The following is a 15,664-nucleotide window of genomic DNA, read 5'->3' as shown; positions in this document are numbered from 1 at the left end:
CTCCCAAGTTCATTGAAACACTATTTACAAGAGTTAAGCTATGGAATCAACCTAAAAGTCCATCAACAGATAAATGAATAAAGAAAATGTGGTAAACATATACAATATAATACTATTCAGCCTTTAAAAAAAGAAAGAAATGTTGTCATTTGCAAGGACATGGATGGAAGTGGAGAACATTATGCCAAGTGAAATAAGCCAGGAACAGAAAGACAAATAATGCCTATTCTCATTTATATGTGGAATCTAAAACAACTGAATTCAAAGAGGCAAAAAGCAGAATGGTGGTAACCAGAGGCTGAGGGGAGTAGAGAATGGGGAGATAATGGTCAAAGGGAACAAAGCCTTAACTAGACAGGAAATTATCTTTTTTGTTTGAGGTATCTTGCACATCATGGTAAAGATATTAATAATACTGTACATTCGAAATCTGAGACTAAATTTCAAGTGTACAACAAAAAAAGTTAAGTATTTGAGGTGATGGATATGGTAATTAGCTTGATTTAATTATTCCATTGAATTCATAAATCATAACATCATTTTGTTCCCTACGAATATATACAACTATAATTTGTCAGTTTACAATTTTAAAAACTAAAACTGTTTTTAGAGACCTAAAACATAAGAAAAAAGATAGGCAATACTAAGTGCTGGTAAGAATGTGAAAGTACTAGAAATCTCATACACTGCTAAAAGGAATGTAAATTGGTGTGACCAGTTTGGAAAACAGATTGGCAATATCCACAAACGCTAAATATCTGAACACCTTATAACTCAGCAGTTCTACTCCTAAGCACATACCCAACAGAAATCCATATATATGTTCCCCAAAAGACATATTATTCATAAAGGCACTATCCATAATAGGCAGAAACAACCCAAATGTCCATCAACATAAGAATAAGTTTTAATATATTCACCAATAGAATGCAGTGAAAATGAACGAACTATTGCTACATGCCACAACATAGATGAATTTCAGAAAATAATACTGAGATGAAGAGGCCAGATATGAAAAGTAAATACTATATGATTCCATTTACTTGAAGTTAGAAAACAGGCCAAGGCCGGGCGCGGTGGCTCAAGCCTGTAATCCCAGCACTTTGGGAGGCCGAGACGGGCGGATCACGAGGTCATGAGATCAAGACCATCCTGGCTAACACGGTGAAACCCCGTCTCTACTAAAAATACAAAAACTAGCCGGGCGAAGTGGCGGGTGCCTGTAGTCCCAGCTACTCGGGAGGCTGAGGCAGGAGAATGGCGTAAACCCGGGAGGCGGAGCTTGCAGTGAGCTGAGATCCGGCCACTGCACTCCAGCCCTGGCGACAGAGTGAGACTCTGCCTCAAAAAAAAAAAAAAAGAAAACAGGCCAAATGATCTGTGATATTTGAAATAATGATAGTAGTTACCTTCATAAGGAGGTATGGACCAAGTGGGGGAAAGGAGACTTCTGCAGTGCTAGTAATATGATATTCCTTGATCTATGTGTTGGTTACATGGGATGCTCACTTTATGAAAATTTATTGAGTTGTATACTTTCCGTACAACTCAACAAATTTTTTTGAGCATTTTTCTGTACGTTATGCCTAATTAACACCCAAAAACAAAAACACATAATATACATATGCTCACATACTAAAATCCTCCTTAAGAGCAATCCACAGTTGTAGATTATTACTCACATGAAAGATGGCAAATATGAACTGGTTGGTTGGGGTGGTAAACTGGGTGTGGAAGAGAGTAGGGAGGTTGGAGAAGAAACCAAGTGAGTGGATGAAGGAGGGAAAGTATGTAAATAGGAAAAGCAGAGCAAAGGCTAAATAATGAATAGTAGAAAGGGAGGCCATAAAGAGTCCAACAACGCTGATTTAACTTCTCTACCTATCCACCCACTTTACAAGGTTATTCTAAGATCAAATGAGATCATAACTATAAAAGTCCTTTGTTAAAATGTGTTCCTCAAATATAAGGATAATATATAAAATATCTAGGATATGTCTTAAATTATAAGGTTCATCTATTCTAGAGCTGGAAAAAAATCTTTGGGACAAAATCAAGACCTTAGCAGGATACACAACTTAGCAAATGTCATTCAGGTACTTAGTCTGTGAATAAGATCTGGAATCCTGTACTACGGACTTTTCTTCAAGTAGTCATTTCACTATACCAAGTACCTATGGATATTATCAAACCTTTAAACAATTTTCACGTATTTTTAATCATTGATTATTGATTTTTTAAAATACATGCTCTGACACCTAGCTTTCATTTATCATTAGATTTTTGCACCAAAAAGGCACAATGAAGTATGTAGAGCCAGGGGGAGGGTTAATAAAGATTTTTATTTTATATTGGTTGAACAATCATAATCATGAACTAAAATTACTTAATGCATATTACTTTATGCATTACATAAACATAATGAAGACATGGCTCTCTGGGACCCAATATTTCCAAATATCACTAGATATATCCACTAATTAACCCAGTTTGGTTAGCAGTTCTTCTGTTTGTTCTTTTAATTACAGAATTAATAACACTCATTGAAACAAATGAATTAAATACAGAAGTATACACAAAAGAGTTTGCATGTCTTACTCCATACCTATCACATACAGACACATAGATGGAATTTTTCCTTTGTAGGTGTGTTGTTTGTTGTTGTTTGCCATTTTAAGACATGAGATCGATCATGTTGTGTATGTTATCCTACAACAAGATTTGCACCTAACATAGATATCTCTCTGCGTCATACCTGCAAATGTAGCCCATTCTTAAGAATGTTCCGTAATTTCTTCTGCCATTTTTTAACAAACGGTCATCCAAGTTGTGCCCAGTTCAGTTTTTACAAATACATTACAAGTATATACATGTTTATATAACCTAAAGTAGCAAGGCTTTTGTTTATTTTTGATAGATTTCTAAAAAATATCAGCATATTTAAATCAGTTGTAGCAAGTCACACTTCCACCAACAATGTGGCAGCCTAAAGCCTTACACTTTGGCCTACACTAGACGCTATCATTCCTTTCATTTCTGCCAATCTATGTAAAAGAAATTATAGATCCGTATTTTGTTTGCATTTTCATATATTTACCTTTAGTCATGTTCCTTTCTTCTTCTGAAATTTGCCATTTTTCTATTGGGTTGTCTCTTTTTTAAAATCAATTTTAAGAACTGTTTAATCTGTTAATGTTTAAGGGCATAGAAGTCAGGAAAGTTAATCAGTTTTGTTCAGTTCAATATCCTCACAACAAAGACCAGTGGCTGACATATAGTATACTCATTTAATATGTACTGATGAATATAGAATATTAAACCTTTTTCTTATATGTTAAGAATGTTTTATCTTAGTCTATCAATTTATTTACATAGTCTGTAGCTATACAATGATTTTGTTGTAGATGTTGATGTTTTTATAAGGAAATAAATAACTATTTTCTTTATCAGTTCAGGGTTTATTCTCTTAAAGCTTCCCCATCCAGAGGTATTAAAATATCAAAATTTTCTTTTAATATTTTAGAGGGTATCTTTTTTAATATGTAAACCTTTAACTGAATTTTGTATGGTGGGAAGCAGGGGATCTCTATTTTTTTCTGGATGGACAATTGTGTTAGTCCATTCTTGCATTGCTATAAAGAAATACCTGAGACTGGGTAATTTATAAAGGAAAGAGGTTTAATCGGCTTACGGTTCTGCAGAGTGTACAAGAAACATGGTGCCAGCATCTGCTCAGTTTCTGGTGAGGTCTCAGGAAGCTTTTATTCAAGGCAGAAGGAGGCACGTAACACAGCAAGGAGGAGCAAAAGAGAGTGAGGGACAAGGTGCCACGCTTTTTTTTTTTTTGAGTCGGACTCTTGCTCTGTCACCGAGGCTGGAGTGCAGTGCCAAGATCTCGGTTCACTGCAAGCTCTACCTCTCAGGTTCATGCCATTCTCCTGCCTCAGGCTCCCCAGCAGCTGGGACTACAGGCACACGCCGCCACGCCTGGCTAATTTTTTTGTATTTTTAGTAGAGACCGGGGTTTCATCATGTTAGCCAGGGTGGTCTCAATCTCCTGACCTCGTGATCTGCCCGCCTCGGCCTCCCAAAGTCCTGGGATTACAGGCATGAGCCACCGCGCCCGGCCAGGTGCCACACTTTTAAACAATCAGATCTCACATGAACTCAGAGTGAAAACTCACTAATTATCATGAGGACAGTAACAGTCCATTCATGAGTGATCTGCCCCAGTGACCCAAACACCTCCCACTAGGCCACACCTCCAACATTGGGGATTACATTTCAATATGAGATTTGGAGGGGACAAATGTCCAAACCATATCAAGAGTCAATTATGCCATGCTTTTCTAAATGAACAGAAATACCATTAAGTAACCTTACATATCACATTTCTTGATTATTTCTATCCTATTGAACGACTATCTGTTCCTGTGTAATACCATACGGTTGTCATTACAGTCAATACCAAGTATAAATCTCTGGTAGGACAATGCCCTTGTCTTCTTTGTGAGGGAATGTGAAAACTTCTTTTTTTTTTGAGACAGAGTCTCGCTCTGCCACCCAGGTTGGAGTGCAGTGGCGAGATCTCGGCTCACTGCAACCTCCAGCTCCCTGGTTCAAGCGATTCTCCTGCCTCAGCCTCCAGAGTAGCTTGGATTAGAGGCATGTGCCACCACACCCAGCTAATTTTTGTATTTTTAGTAGAGACGGGATTCTACCATGTTGGCCAGGATGGTCTTGATCTCCTTACCTCGTGATCCACCCACCTTGGCCTCCCAAAGTGCTGAGATTACAGGCATGAGCCACCACAACTGGCGTGAAAACTTTTTTTTGTGAGGTTCATTTCTCTTTGTGATGGAAAACATTTTTCAGTTCTCATACTTTTACTCTTCAGCAGGAGCTTTCAATTCATTGCATTCTCCCACACAGGGAAAAAAAAATCCATTAGGATTCAGAATGGATTAACGGCTCTATTGCTACTGACTTTTATTTCATAATAGAAATATGAAATAGAAAATGTCTAATAAAACATCTTTATCAAAGTCTCATTGCCCCTTTTAAAAAGACAATTTATAAATAGACTTTTGAATTTACTTATTTTGATTTTGAATAGCATTTATCATTATGGGTTGTATTTCCTTCATATATGAGATACTTTAGATTTTTCAAAGCCTACTGAGGTCACCTTGGTCTCTGTTCCCACTTATTTCCAAATATAACTAGGGGTTATTTGGCTACCCTGCTCAGAAAGAAAAATAATTATCCTTAAATAATCTAGCAATATACCATTCTCAGTCACATTTGGAAACAAAATATCCTATGTCAACAAAGAACAAGAAAGAGTGAATTTTTTTCATGATATTATATTTGAAGATAATCTTTATAGCAAATGGAACAAAACATTTGTTTTATGATTTTAAAACACTTTTTGTTTTGCTTTACTTATTAATTTCAGTCCCCTAGTTTCTCAGGAAAAAACAAAATCACACAATTGTTTTTGCTTAACATGATGAGGCAAACTATAAGATATACACCTACTGCTGTGCATCCTGTTCTTTTCTCCAGGATATTCCATTTCCTTTCTTCTTAGTACCAAAAATATTATGATAGCAGTGCTATAAAGAAAACTGACTGGTCTGGGAGTTCAGTGACAACCAATTCTAGATCTGCTTATACTTGCCACATCCTTGTTGTGTGATCTTGCCATTCTAACTCTCAGATTCAGTGAAAGCTATATGTCTTTTAAAGTTCATCAGTTGCATCAGACCATATATATAACTCAGAATAAGTTCAAAGATAAGAAGATGTAAGCAGCTTCTAGAAAAAAAATTTTCTTTCTCTCTACTTGAATGAATTACTGACACCAAGTTTACAAAAATGAAAGTGATTTCAATGAAAATGTATACATGGCTAATTAGCTTCATATTTATATGAAAGTGATTTCAAAGAAAATGTATACGTGGCTAATTAGCTTCATATTTATCATGAGTTGGGGCCATTTGACTTTTGCCATAACATTTTACCTAATCCATAAAATGTTTTCAAATAAGACTTTGGAGCTTTAGAAAAATGGAGCTGTACATGCTTTGAGAAAGTAAAGTAAGCCGTGAAAGGAGAAAATAAAGGCCTAGTTTTTGTATCCCAATAGATTTTTACCAACCTTTCCCTGAAGAAAGTTTAGAATGAACATAATGGGAAAAGGGGGAAATTGTATGTTGCGGATGGAGGAAGGAAAGGTCAGCTAGGTCCAATAAGTAAAAAGAGGACTAGTCTCAAACTATTTAAACATATGATTTACCTAGCAAAAGCTTTAAGTCACAGCTGAATTACGTTGGGGAAACAATTACAGATTTTACAATGGAAAGAAGCATCTTCAATGTTGGCTGCAATCACTGACAGCAGGAATACTCACTTTTGAAAAAATAAAAATGGCCATTGTTTTCTGCTTTCCAAATCTTAGTTTAATATTATGTTCCTCAAACACTATAAAGTTGAGAACTGAAATGATTACCTGGGAAATTCTGGTGAAACTGAGGTGTTTGTTTCATTAATTATCCATGTCATTTATCTTCTTAACTTAACCTAAATTTAGCCTGAATATCATTTGTTAGAGACTGAAGACTTTTAGAGAGCAGAGAGCACCTTTTTTTAATTAAATAAATTCCTTTGATAATATTTTAATGTGACTCAAGAATCCAGCAGTATCTATATATGGGCCCTCTGCATCAATGAAAAGAAGTACCTTATACAATTCTGTGAATATGAGACTAAAATACAATTTCAATTATGAAGTAATTTCTTTTTTTTGTAGTCTAATGCAGGAAGAATGAAGACTAGTCATGTCAAGAACCAGAGCCTCGCTACGTTTTCCTTACGTAAGTGCTGTAAATAAATTGGTGAAGGGAATCATCAAATGCCTTATTTTCCTTCCTGCAAAGAGAATAAACCTTTTTGAAAGTCCCTAATAAGGTACAACCCTTATCCCTAAAGTTAGACCTACCAATAGCCGTGACCCCAGATCATTCTGGTATCTGTATGGAGTGTTTGCAAAGATGAGTGCAATAATTCTTCCCATCCTCTCCACATGCACCTCTGTGGCTTTGCCACTCTGCCCCTCAAGAAGTGGAGTTGAATTTCTAGAATCTGGATTTAGCTGTTTAACTTGCTTTGACCAAGGAGATTTGAACAGAAAGTAACAAACTGAAACTTCCTTTTAGCTTTGTTGGAACCATGAGACGACTAGGTGAAGATGCCTCTGATAAACTGTTAGAGATATCTGACCCAGGTAATAGCCAGGACCAAGTCAAGCAGCCATCTTCCATCATCCAGTACTAGCCAAGTCATATTACTTGTGGCACATGAGTGAACTCCACAGAAGAACTGTTGACATGAGTCTAGCCCAGATTACTGATCCAAAGGATGATCAAATAAAATGCTTGTCTTTTTGCCAAATAAAACAATGTCACAGACTCTCCCAAGTCCCCTTATTATTTTTATTTTATTTTATTTTATTTTATTTTTTTTGAGATGGAGTTTTGCTCTTGTTGCCCAGGCTGGAGTGCAATGACGCACTCTTGGCTCAGTGCAACCTCCGCCTCCCAGATTCAAGCGATTCTCCTGCCTCAGCCTCCCTAGTAGGTGGGATTACAGGCAGGTGCCACCATACCCAGCTAGTTTTTGTATTTTTAGTAGAGACGGGGTTTTGCTGTGTTGGCCAGGCTCGTCTCCAACTCCTGACTTCAGGTGATCCGTCCACCTTGGCCTCCCAAACTGGGAGGACTACAGGAGTGAGCCACCGTGCCCAGCCCCAAGTTCCCTTAAATCATGTAAAATTTCATGAGTATGTGGCACGTGCAGTTTTCGGTGAAGAGGATCCTTAATCTTCATCAGCTTCTCAAAGTGATCTATGAGCCAAATTTAAAAAGTAAAGACCCATCAGCTTTTTAAAAAGTACTTTTTTAAAGTAAAAAAAGTATTACTTTTTAAAAAGTAAAGACCCAACTATGATTTCTCTTCCAGAAGCTGGCCTTCTCAGCTCTGGCTTGACCTACTGGTATAGTGTGTAGCTGGCTTTGGAAAGAAAAGGAAACCCCATTTACATTATCTGTATTCCAGCATCCTCACCTCTTCCATGAGTCTAGCTGAGTAAGAGTTTGGATCTTAGTTCCCACCTTTTCCTGTGTATTCATTATGATGCATGGAGCGATGAGAGTAATTCCCATGTTAAATGTGGCCAGAGAGGTTGGCAGACCAAGGAGCAAGTTACCGTCCTCCCAGATTACCATTACACTTCCATAGAAAATCCTCTAAAAACTTGCCACAGACATTACCAAATTGTCACCCTTTATTGCATTATAGTAAGCCTTTGAGATAGAAATCACTAAAATTACTTGCTCCAGGCCATAAAGCAGACCAAGTACACCTCAATACCAAGCTTTTCTCCCAGAAAAAAAAAAACGGACCCAGGACCCTCAGGGTCGGCAAAGACTCTTCTAAAACATCTGTCCGGGCCAGTTCCTCATTTGGATCGGTGCTGACATAAACAGAAACGCCAGGGGCCGGAAATGTGGCCAGGACGATGCCCCTGTGTTCTGGGCACTGTTTGTTCGAATACCTCGTCAGGTGTCACTCAGGAAGGAGACACGCCCTGCCTGGACTGCAGCGAACGCTGAGCGTTACGGGGTACGTGGTGGCCCTCAGGTTACCGACCGGGTCCGTTAGATTCCAAAGGACAAAAGGCAGGAAGCAGCCTGGTCTTGGGGTCTTTAAATAGAGAGGTGCCATCTACTGCCGAAAACTCAGTCAACATCTCGGGACAAAGCTGCACTCACCCCCCGGCCGGCTGAGCTCTGGGCCCCTTTAGCCTTTCTTTGAGCCTGGTCCAGTAAAAAGCAGCCCCAGCAGTCCCAGGTGAAATGCTCCACACCCGGGCCCGCTGAACTGCAGAAGCGAAGACTGACAAGCACTCTGTCCGCACGTAGACTGGGAGCTCGCGGCACCGGCGGCTCCGCCCAGGCCCCCGCACACTCACTCACCAGCCTGGTAGCTCTGTAAGGCCCGGGCCCCACGATGCGATGCTCCATGGCGAGTAGGCAGCAGGTAGCGGCAGCAGCGGCAGCAGCGGCAGCAGCCGCGCCAGCGCCCTGCCAGCCGGCGGAGCAGCAGTTTGAATCCTAAGCCCGCGGGCTCCGGGCGCTGATTGGGCGGCGCGGCGGTACGTACACCGGAACTGCGCAGGGTGGGCGGGGAGGTCGGCGTCTCCTCCGAGACCTGCGGTGCAAGGAGCTCTGGGTGCCAACTTGCCTGAGGTGAACTCTGTTGCCCACCCTGGTCCCAGCGTGCAAGCACACCTGGGCAGGTGCGACTACGGGGCCAGGGGCATCTCCCCCGCACTGGACAACGCTGTGCAGCGCCCTTCCCAGATTTCTGCGTCGGAGCAACACAAACACACGCATTCTTTACAAAAGGGTCAATAAAAGCGTGTTACCCTGCGACCGAAACCCAGCTTTGGGCCGCGTGGATAAATCCCTGTCCTCCCTACCAAGTGCACTGTGAGCCTGGAGGTGCTGCTAACTCTGGGAGAAGCAGGTAATGAAATGAAGCGAGGCAACAGCTTTTACCAATGGAGGGACATTTAAAAACGGGATAGAGAGCACATGGCCACAAGGAGCGTACACAATATGTAAGGGCAATAAAGAGCGGGAAGGGAGCCCAGATTATCTTCTGTTTGTTCTCTTGATAGTCGTTTCTCCTTTGAGTTCTGTGTTTTGTATTGGACTGATATTTTTAGTCCTTGGCAATAGGATTGTGAGTCCTTTTTTGACTGCTTAGAATTTTCCCCCTGGGAATTGCTAGTCCGATTTGGAATATTTCAGAGGGACAAATGAAGTAACTCCATATACTTACGACTCTGTACACCTACTCAAATTTGGTCATCTCTGTAAGTACCCAGGATAAGACATTGAAGGAGTGAAGATGTGCCATTCCAAAATATGCCTAATTCGTATATTGATTATTTCGAGCGGAAAACATTGGAGAAATGCTAGTTTCAGAAAGGGCAGGCTGGCCGGCCTCTTCCGATGCAGCAGGCCATAAAGATTTCTCTGGTACGGGCATCCTTTCCCTACCACGGTGAGAAAATAGCCCGTATCACCAAAGGCTTGGAATTGAAGGCTGCAGTTGACCTGAATAAACATTCTTAACGAAGTAACCCTATCTTCCACTAGGAGATACAGGAAATTTTTTACATTTATCTTCTAGTGACTCCCTAGAAAATGTTACTGTCTTTGTGAGCTATGGAAGTTACTCGAGTCACAGGGCACCAAAATATGTTAGCAGCTGCCCATATCCGAGACACCGCCCCAAAGTATGTTACAGGCAGCGAATCCCTATAGATCTGTAGCACCCTCAATTCTTGCCTCCTCAGAAGAAAGAATTCGACTGAGGGGCTTAAGACGGAAGGAGAGACCCAGGCAAGTATTAGACCAGAAGTGAAAATTTATTAAAAAGCTTTGAATGAAAGGAAGTACACTTGGAAGAGGGCCAAGCCGGTGACTTGAGAGATCTAGTGCATAGTTTGACCTTTTGACCTGGGGTTTTATACGTTGGCATACTTCTGGGGTCTTGCTTTGGGGCTTTGCATTACTTCTCTCCTGATTCTTCCCTTGGGGTGGGCTGTCCACATGCGCATACTTGAGCCCACTTGCCCAACTCCTAAGATCTTATCAGGAAGCTTCTGATCAACAGTTTAAGTGTTTTCTATTAGGAGACTGCCTTTCCCTGGTGCTGGCTGTGACCAACTATTACTTTGAGAGACAATTAACAACCGCCTGACCATCACCTGATGGCTGCCTGACATTCCTGATGTGTGTGTGTATGAGGGGGAGCCCTCTCCTGCCCTGGTCATGCCTGACTAGCTACCTACTGTAACACCTTAGCCAAATTTTCTTTGTTATGGCTTTTCTTCTCAAATGTATCTCTCTTTGTCTAAAAAAATAAGTGAAGCATCTTCAGCCACTTCTTCAGACTTCACTCTCTTGTGAAGATCCCCATGTGTATGTAAAACTAATAAAATGTGTATACTTTTCTCCTGGTAATCTTCCTGGTGTCAGTGTGGTTTCTAGATACAGCTGGAGAGCTCATTAAGAGGTAAAAGGGAGCTTGGAGGTGACCTCTGGCTCCCCTATAACATCATAAGAAAGACCTAAGTAAGGGATTGGACTCCCACCTCTTCTCATCCTCAAAACCACACCACTACCACCACCCATTTGCTGCTTTAGGTTTTTATTTAGAAAGCCCAAGAAATGTCCAAGATGATACATACATATTGCTTTTGTAATTAGGAAAAACAATTAAAATTTTTTTTGTTACTTCCAGTAAGTGAATCCTTATCAGAACTTTTTTTTTTTAACCTCTAAGCTCCATGGAAGAGATCTGCTTGTCCTTGGCAAGGAATATAAAGGGATGCTTGTGTTCTTGACACAAGAAACAGGAGAAAGGGAATTTTAGAGCCTTGTCTGTCTGAGACCTGCCACCATCTATCATGGTGGTGAAACTGGAATCTGATACAAAACATCATGTCCAGCATTATGCAGCTCTCTAGTTCTGTAAATATCACAGACTGTGAAACTCCATAGATCTGGATTTCAATAATGACTGTTACTACTTACCAGCGGAGTGACTTCAAGCTAATTATTTAATTTCCATCTACTCACTGGTAAACTGGGAATATTAATGATTATCTTGCAGAGTCGTAAGGATGTATGTAAAGTGCTAAATATAGTGCTCAGCATATATTTACAGTGCCCAGCATATATCAGTAATAAAAAGAACTATATATATTTTTTTTAAATGATGCCAGCTTCTTGAGCATTTCCCAAGAGCCTGTTATTAGGCATAGACAAGATGGCTATTACTAGAAAGGCATACTTCCAAAAGATCTACATATCAGAAGCCACAAAGAGTCGTTGCAGGGGCCAGGGGCATCTGGACAATGCCATGCAGCACCCTTCCCAGACTTCTGCACCCACACAACACAAACATGCACACTATTTCTCTACAAAAGTGTCAATAAAAGGGTGTCATCCAGTGATGCCTCGCCTATAATCCCAGTACTTTGGGAGACCAAGGCAGGTGGATCACTTGAGCCCAGGAGTTCAAGACCAGCCTGGGTAACATGGCAAAACCCTGTCTCTACTAAAAATATGAAAATTAGCTGGCTGTGGTGGCACACTCCTGTAGTCCCAGCTACTCAGGAGGCTGAGGTGGGAGAATCGCTTCAACCCAGGAGGTGCAAGTTGCAGTGAGCCAGGATCACCCCACTACACTCCAGGCTAGGTGACAGTGAGATGTCTCTAAATAAGTAAATAAATGCCTCAAAGAAATCGAGGTTTTACATTTGTTCATTCACTTTTTCAGCAAGTATGTAAGAATACACTACTGTGTGCCAGCTGTAATTCCAGTCACTGAAATCATGCAATAGATAAAATGCAGCTTCTAGGAGCTGACTCCTAAGTAGAGGAAGGGATGACAAGCTAGCTATAATACATTCAAATATGTATTATATATCAGGTGGTGATTGAGTACTGAGAAGAAAAGTAAGACTAAAGTGGAGAGGGTGGTAGGGGGAAGTTGCTGTTTTGGTTCAGGTGGTCAGGGAAGGCATCTTTGATGAAGTGACATCTGAGTAGATGATCTGAGTGAAGTAAGGGGTAGTTGTCTGCGGAAGAGCTTCTAAGCCGAAAAATGAGCAGCCCACGAGAAACTTCCAGGAGACATGGGAAGGAGGATGGTGCTGACTAAAGTGAGGGAGTACAAGGGGCAGTGGAGAAGATGGGGTTGAATACAGAGTGGAGTGGGGCTTTCAGGCCACACTATGGGCCATGGGATTCTGATCCTATTCTGAATTAGTGAAAATATATTAGAAAGTTTTGATCAACAGAGTGATCAAAACAGATCACAATCACTCTGCTGATCTTTGGCCAGTCATTTTGGCCAAATCACTCTGGCCATGTGTGGATACTGGACTCGGGTAGGCATTGAGGGTGAGAAAGGAGGCAGGAAAACCAGTTGAGGAAGCTGCTACAATACCTCATTGGAGAAAGTAAACAAATTTGCTTTGTGTGGTGCTTGGCACATAGTGGCATTCAACAACCATTTACTGAGTGAGTAAATGAGTGAGCAAATGAAACTAAGCTTTAGAAGTTATTCATTTCTTAACGATCAATTTGATTCATTCATTCTGTTTGCCATTTCTCATATGAGTATGGGGAACAAAATAATAGCTAGCTTTTATATTTTTAATGCATCAGATTTGTTTTTAAAACTCTTACTTTTTATCATTAAAGTCCTCTGAGCTTTTGAGTTTGGGAAAATACAATCTGCACATACTCCACTGACTTGTGTTATAATTGCCCCTCCACCTCCTGCCACCTCACACTTACACCATTACAGTACAAAGTTACCATAATAAAACCTATGCCGAGGAATATAGCTGAATGGATTTTCATATTTGAGAATAAGCTCAATTTCTGACACATCACAGTTATGCCAAGGCATATATGGTGAAGTATAATTCTCTACACCTTGGAAAGAGGTGTAATGAAAAAAGTTTTTAACTAACATTGATCTGGCCAAGAAATATAGGATAAATTAAAGGAGGAAGATTCTAAAGATAGGAAAGCCATTTGGAAGACAGCTGAAGGAATACAGGCATAGAATTCCATGAGTAATAGAATGTTATGAGAAAATACCCATATAATCTTGAGCAAGACTCAACTTCTCTGATTATCATTTTCCTCATCAGTAAAATAGAAATAATAATGGTACCTGCTTCATAGGGTTGTTGAAAGACTTAACTGAGGAAATATATACAAAGCTCTTAGAATTTTGTTTCCCTTATATGGTAGACAGAATTCTAAGAAGGCCCCTATTTCAGAAAAAGAGAACTAATAGAAGACACATACATATATGTACAGAGAGAAAGAGACAAAGACAGACAGAGATTTATTAAAAGGAACTGGCTCACATGACTATGGAGCCTGATGAGTCCCAAGATCTGTAGTTGGGAAACAGAAAACCCGGCAGACATGATGGTATATTTACAGTCCAAGTTCAAAGATCTGAGAACCAGAGCCAATGGCATAGCTCCAGTTTGAAGTCTGGTAGGCTTGAGACCAGGAAGAGCTGACGTTTGTTTCAGTTTGAGTTTAAAGTCAGGAGAAAAAAAAAACAAAAAGTTCCAGCCTGAAGGCATTCAGGCAAAAGAAATTCCCTCTTATTCAAGAGAGAAACAGTCTTTTGTTTTATTCAAGCCTTCCACTGATTGGATGAGGCCCATGTATATTAGAGAAGGCAATAACTTTAGTCTATTGACTTACATGTTAAACTATCAAAAACACCCTCAAGAAATACTCAGAATAATGTTTGACCACATATCTGGGCACCCTGTGGCAGATAAATTAACCATAATGTTATAGTTAACATAAAATTAACCATTATAGCCCCTGAGACCCCCAGCCCCTGATATACATAAACCTTCTTCCCATTATTTAACCAAACACTAATGTAGATACTGCTGTAATGGGATTTTGCACATGTAATTAAGGTTGTTGATCTTGAGGTAGGACAAATATCTAGGTGGTCCTGCTTAATCATATGAGCTCCTTAAAAGGACAGAATTTTCTCCAACTAGTTGTATAAGGGAAGCCAGGACTAAATTCCATCAACCTGAATGAGCTTAGAAGCAAATTTTCCCCTAGAGCCTCTACAGGAGAACTCAGCTGACTGATGCCTTGATTTCAGCCTCCCAATACCTGATACATTGAGCAGAGAGCCACCACACTGTGCCAGATTTCTGACCAACTGAACTGTGAACTAATAAGTGTTGCTTAAAATCCAGTAAATCTGTAGTAATTTCTTATGTACCAACACAAAACTAATGTACATTTTACATACAAAATTCTCAAATGCTTGTTCTAGTTACTCTATGGCTAGAGTAGGAATGGGAGGGAAAAAGTCAATATTTAATGAGTAATTATTTACAATGGATGAGGGAGAAGAAAACGTCAAAGAAGCCTCCAAAGTATATTCTGGAAAGCTGGCAAAAAAAATTGTGCCATTAACCATAAGGAAAGAAGAATTGTCTGGGTAAGCAAGAAGGAACATGGAGAAGGGGTCCCAGACTTTCCGGTGCATAAGAATTGTCACAGTTCTTACGCATAGTAAAATGCGTAAAACTCAATTTTATGGGTTCCACCCACAGAGGTACCTAGAAGTACCTAGATTCCATAGCTAATTTACTGTTTGACTATTTGCTAGTAGCTCCAAAGATCCCTGATATGTACAGATTTCTAATTCTGATGAATCAAAAACTTGAAATCCCCACCTCAGGGGCTGGAGTGTAAGAGAATATCATCCAGCTTGTAATTAAGCCCGTCCAGCCACCTGAGATCCTCAGCTCAATATGGCTTTCTACTTTTCTAATAGAGAAAAGTCCAGTTGGGGAAGTTAGAGGGAGAAAGAATAGAGATTGGAACAGAGGACCTTTCCAATGTCCCATTTCAAGCCTTTTGGTTTACGGCCTTGACTGACCTGTTTCTCTGGCCCTCATACTACTGCCTCACCCCTGTGTCTAGACTTATCTGCCTGCACCTGGCTCTTC

The 15,664-nt window shown here is 40.2% G+C and overlaps 1 protein-coding gene across 1 annotated transcript in view; it reads right to left on the bottom strand.

The window, feature by feature from the left end:
* DEPDC1B (DEP domain containing 1B) overlaps window positions 1–9,171 on the bottom strand; it is a 120,484-nt gene extending 111,313 nt beyond the window's left edge. Inside the window, exon 1 of the mRNA XM_010387992.2 lies at window positions 9,039–9,171. Within this exon, the coding sequence (XP_010386294.1) occupies window positions 9,039–9,086 (48 nt within the window). The 5' untranslated portion in view covers window positions 9,087–9,171. The remainder of the gene's footprint in view (window positions 1–9,038) is intronic.
* Between the last annotated feature and the right edge of the window lie 6,493 nt (window positions 9,172–15,664).

This window comes from Rhinopithecus roxellana, chromosome 3 (genome assembly GCF_007565055.1).
Source record: "Rhinopithecus roxellana isolate Shanxi Qingling chromosome 3, ASM756505v1, whole genome shotgun sequence".
NCBI lineage: Eukaryota > Metazoa > Chordata > Mammalia > Primates > Cercopithecidae > Rhinopithecus > Rhinopithecus roxellana.
The sequence above is the reverse complement of the archived record's forward strand: the minus strand, read 5'-3'. Positions and strand labels throughout refer to the sequence as shown.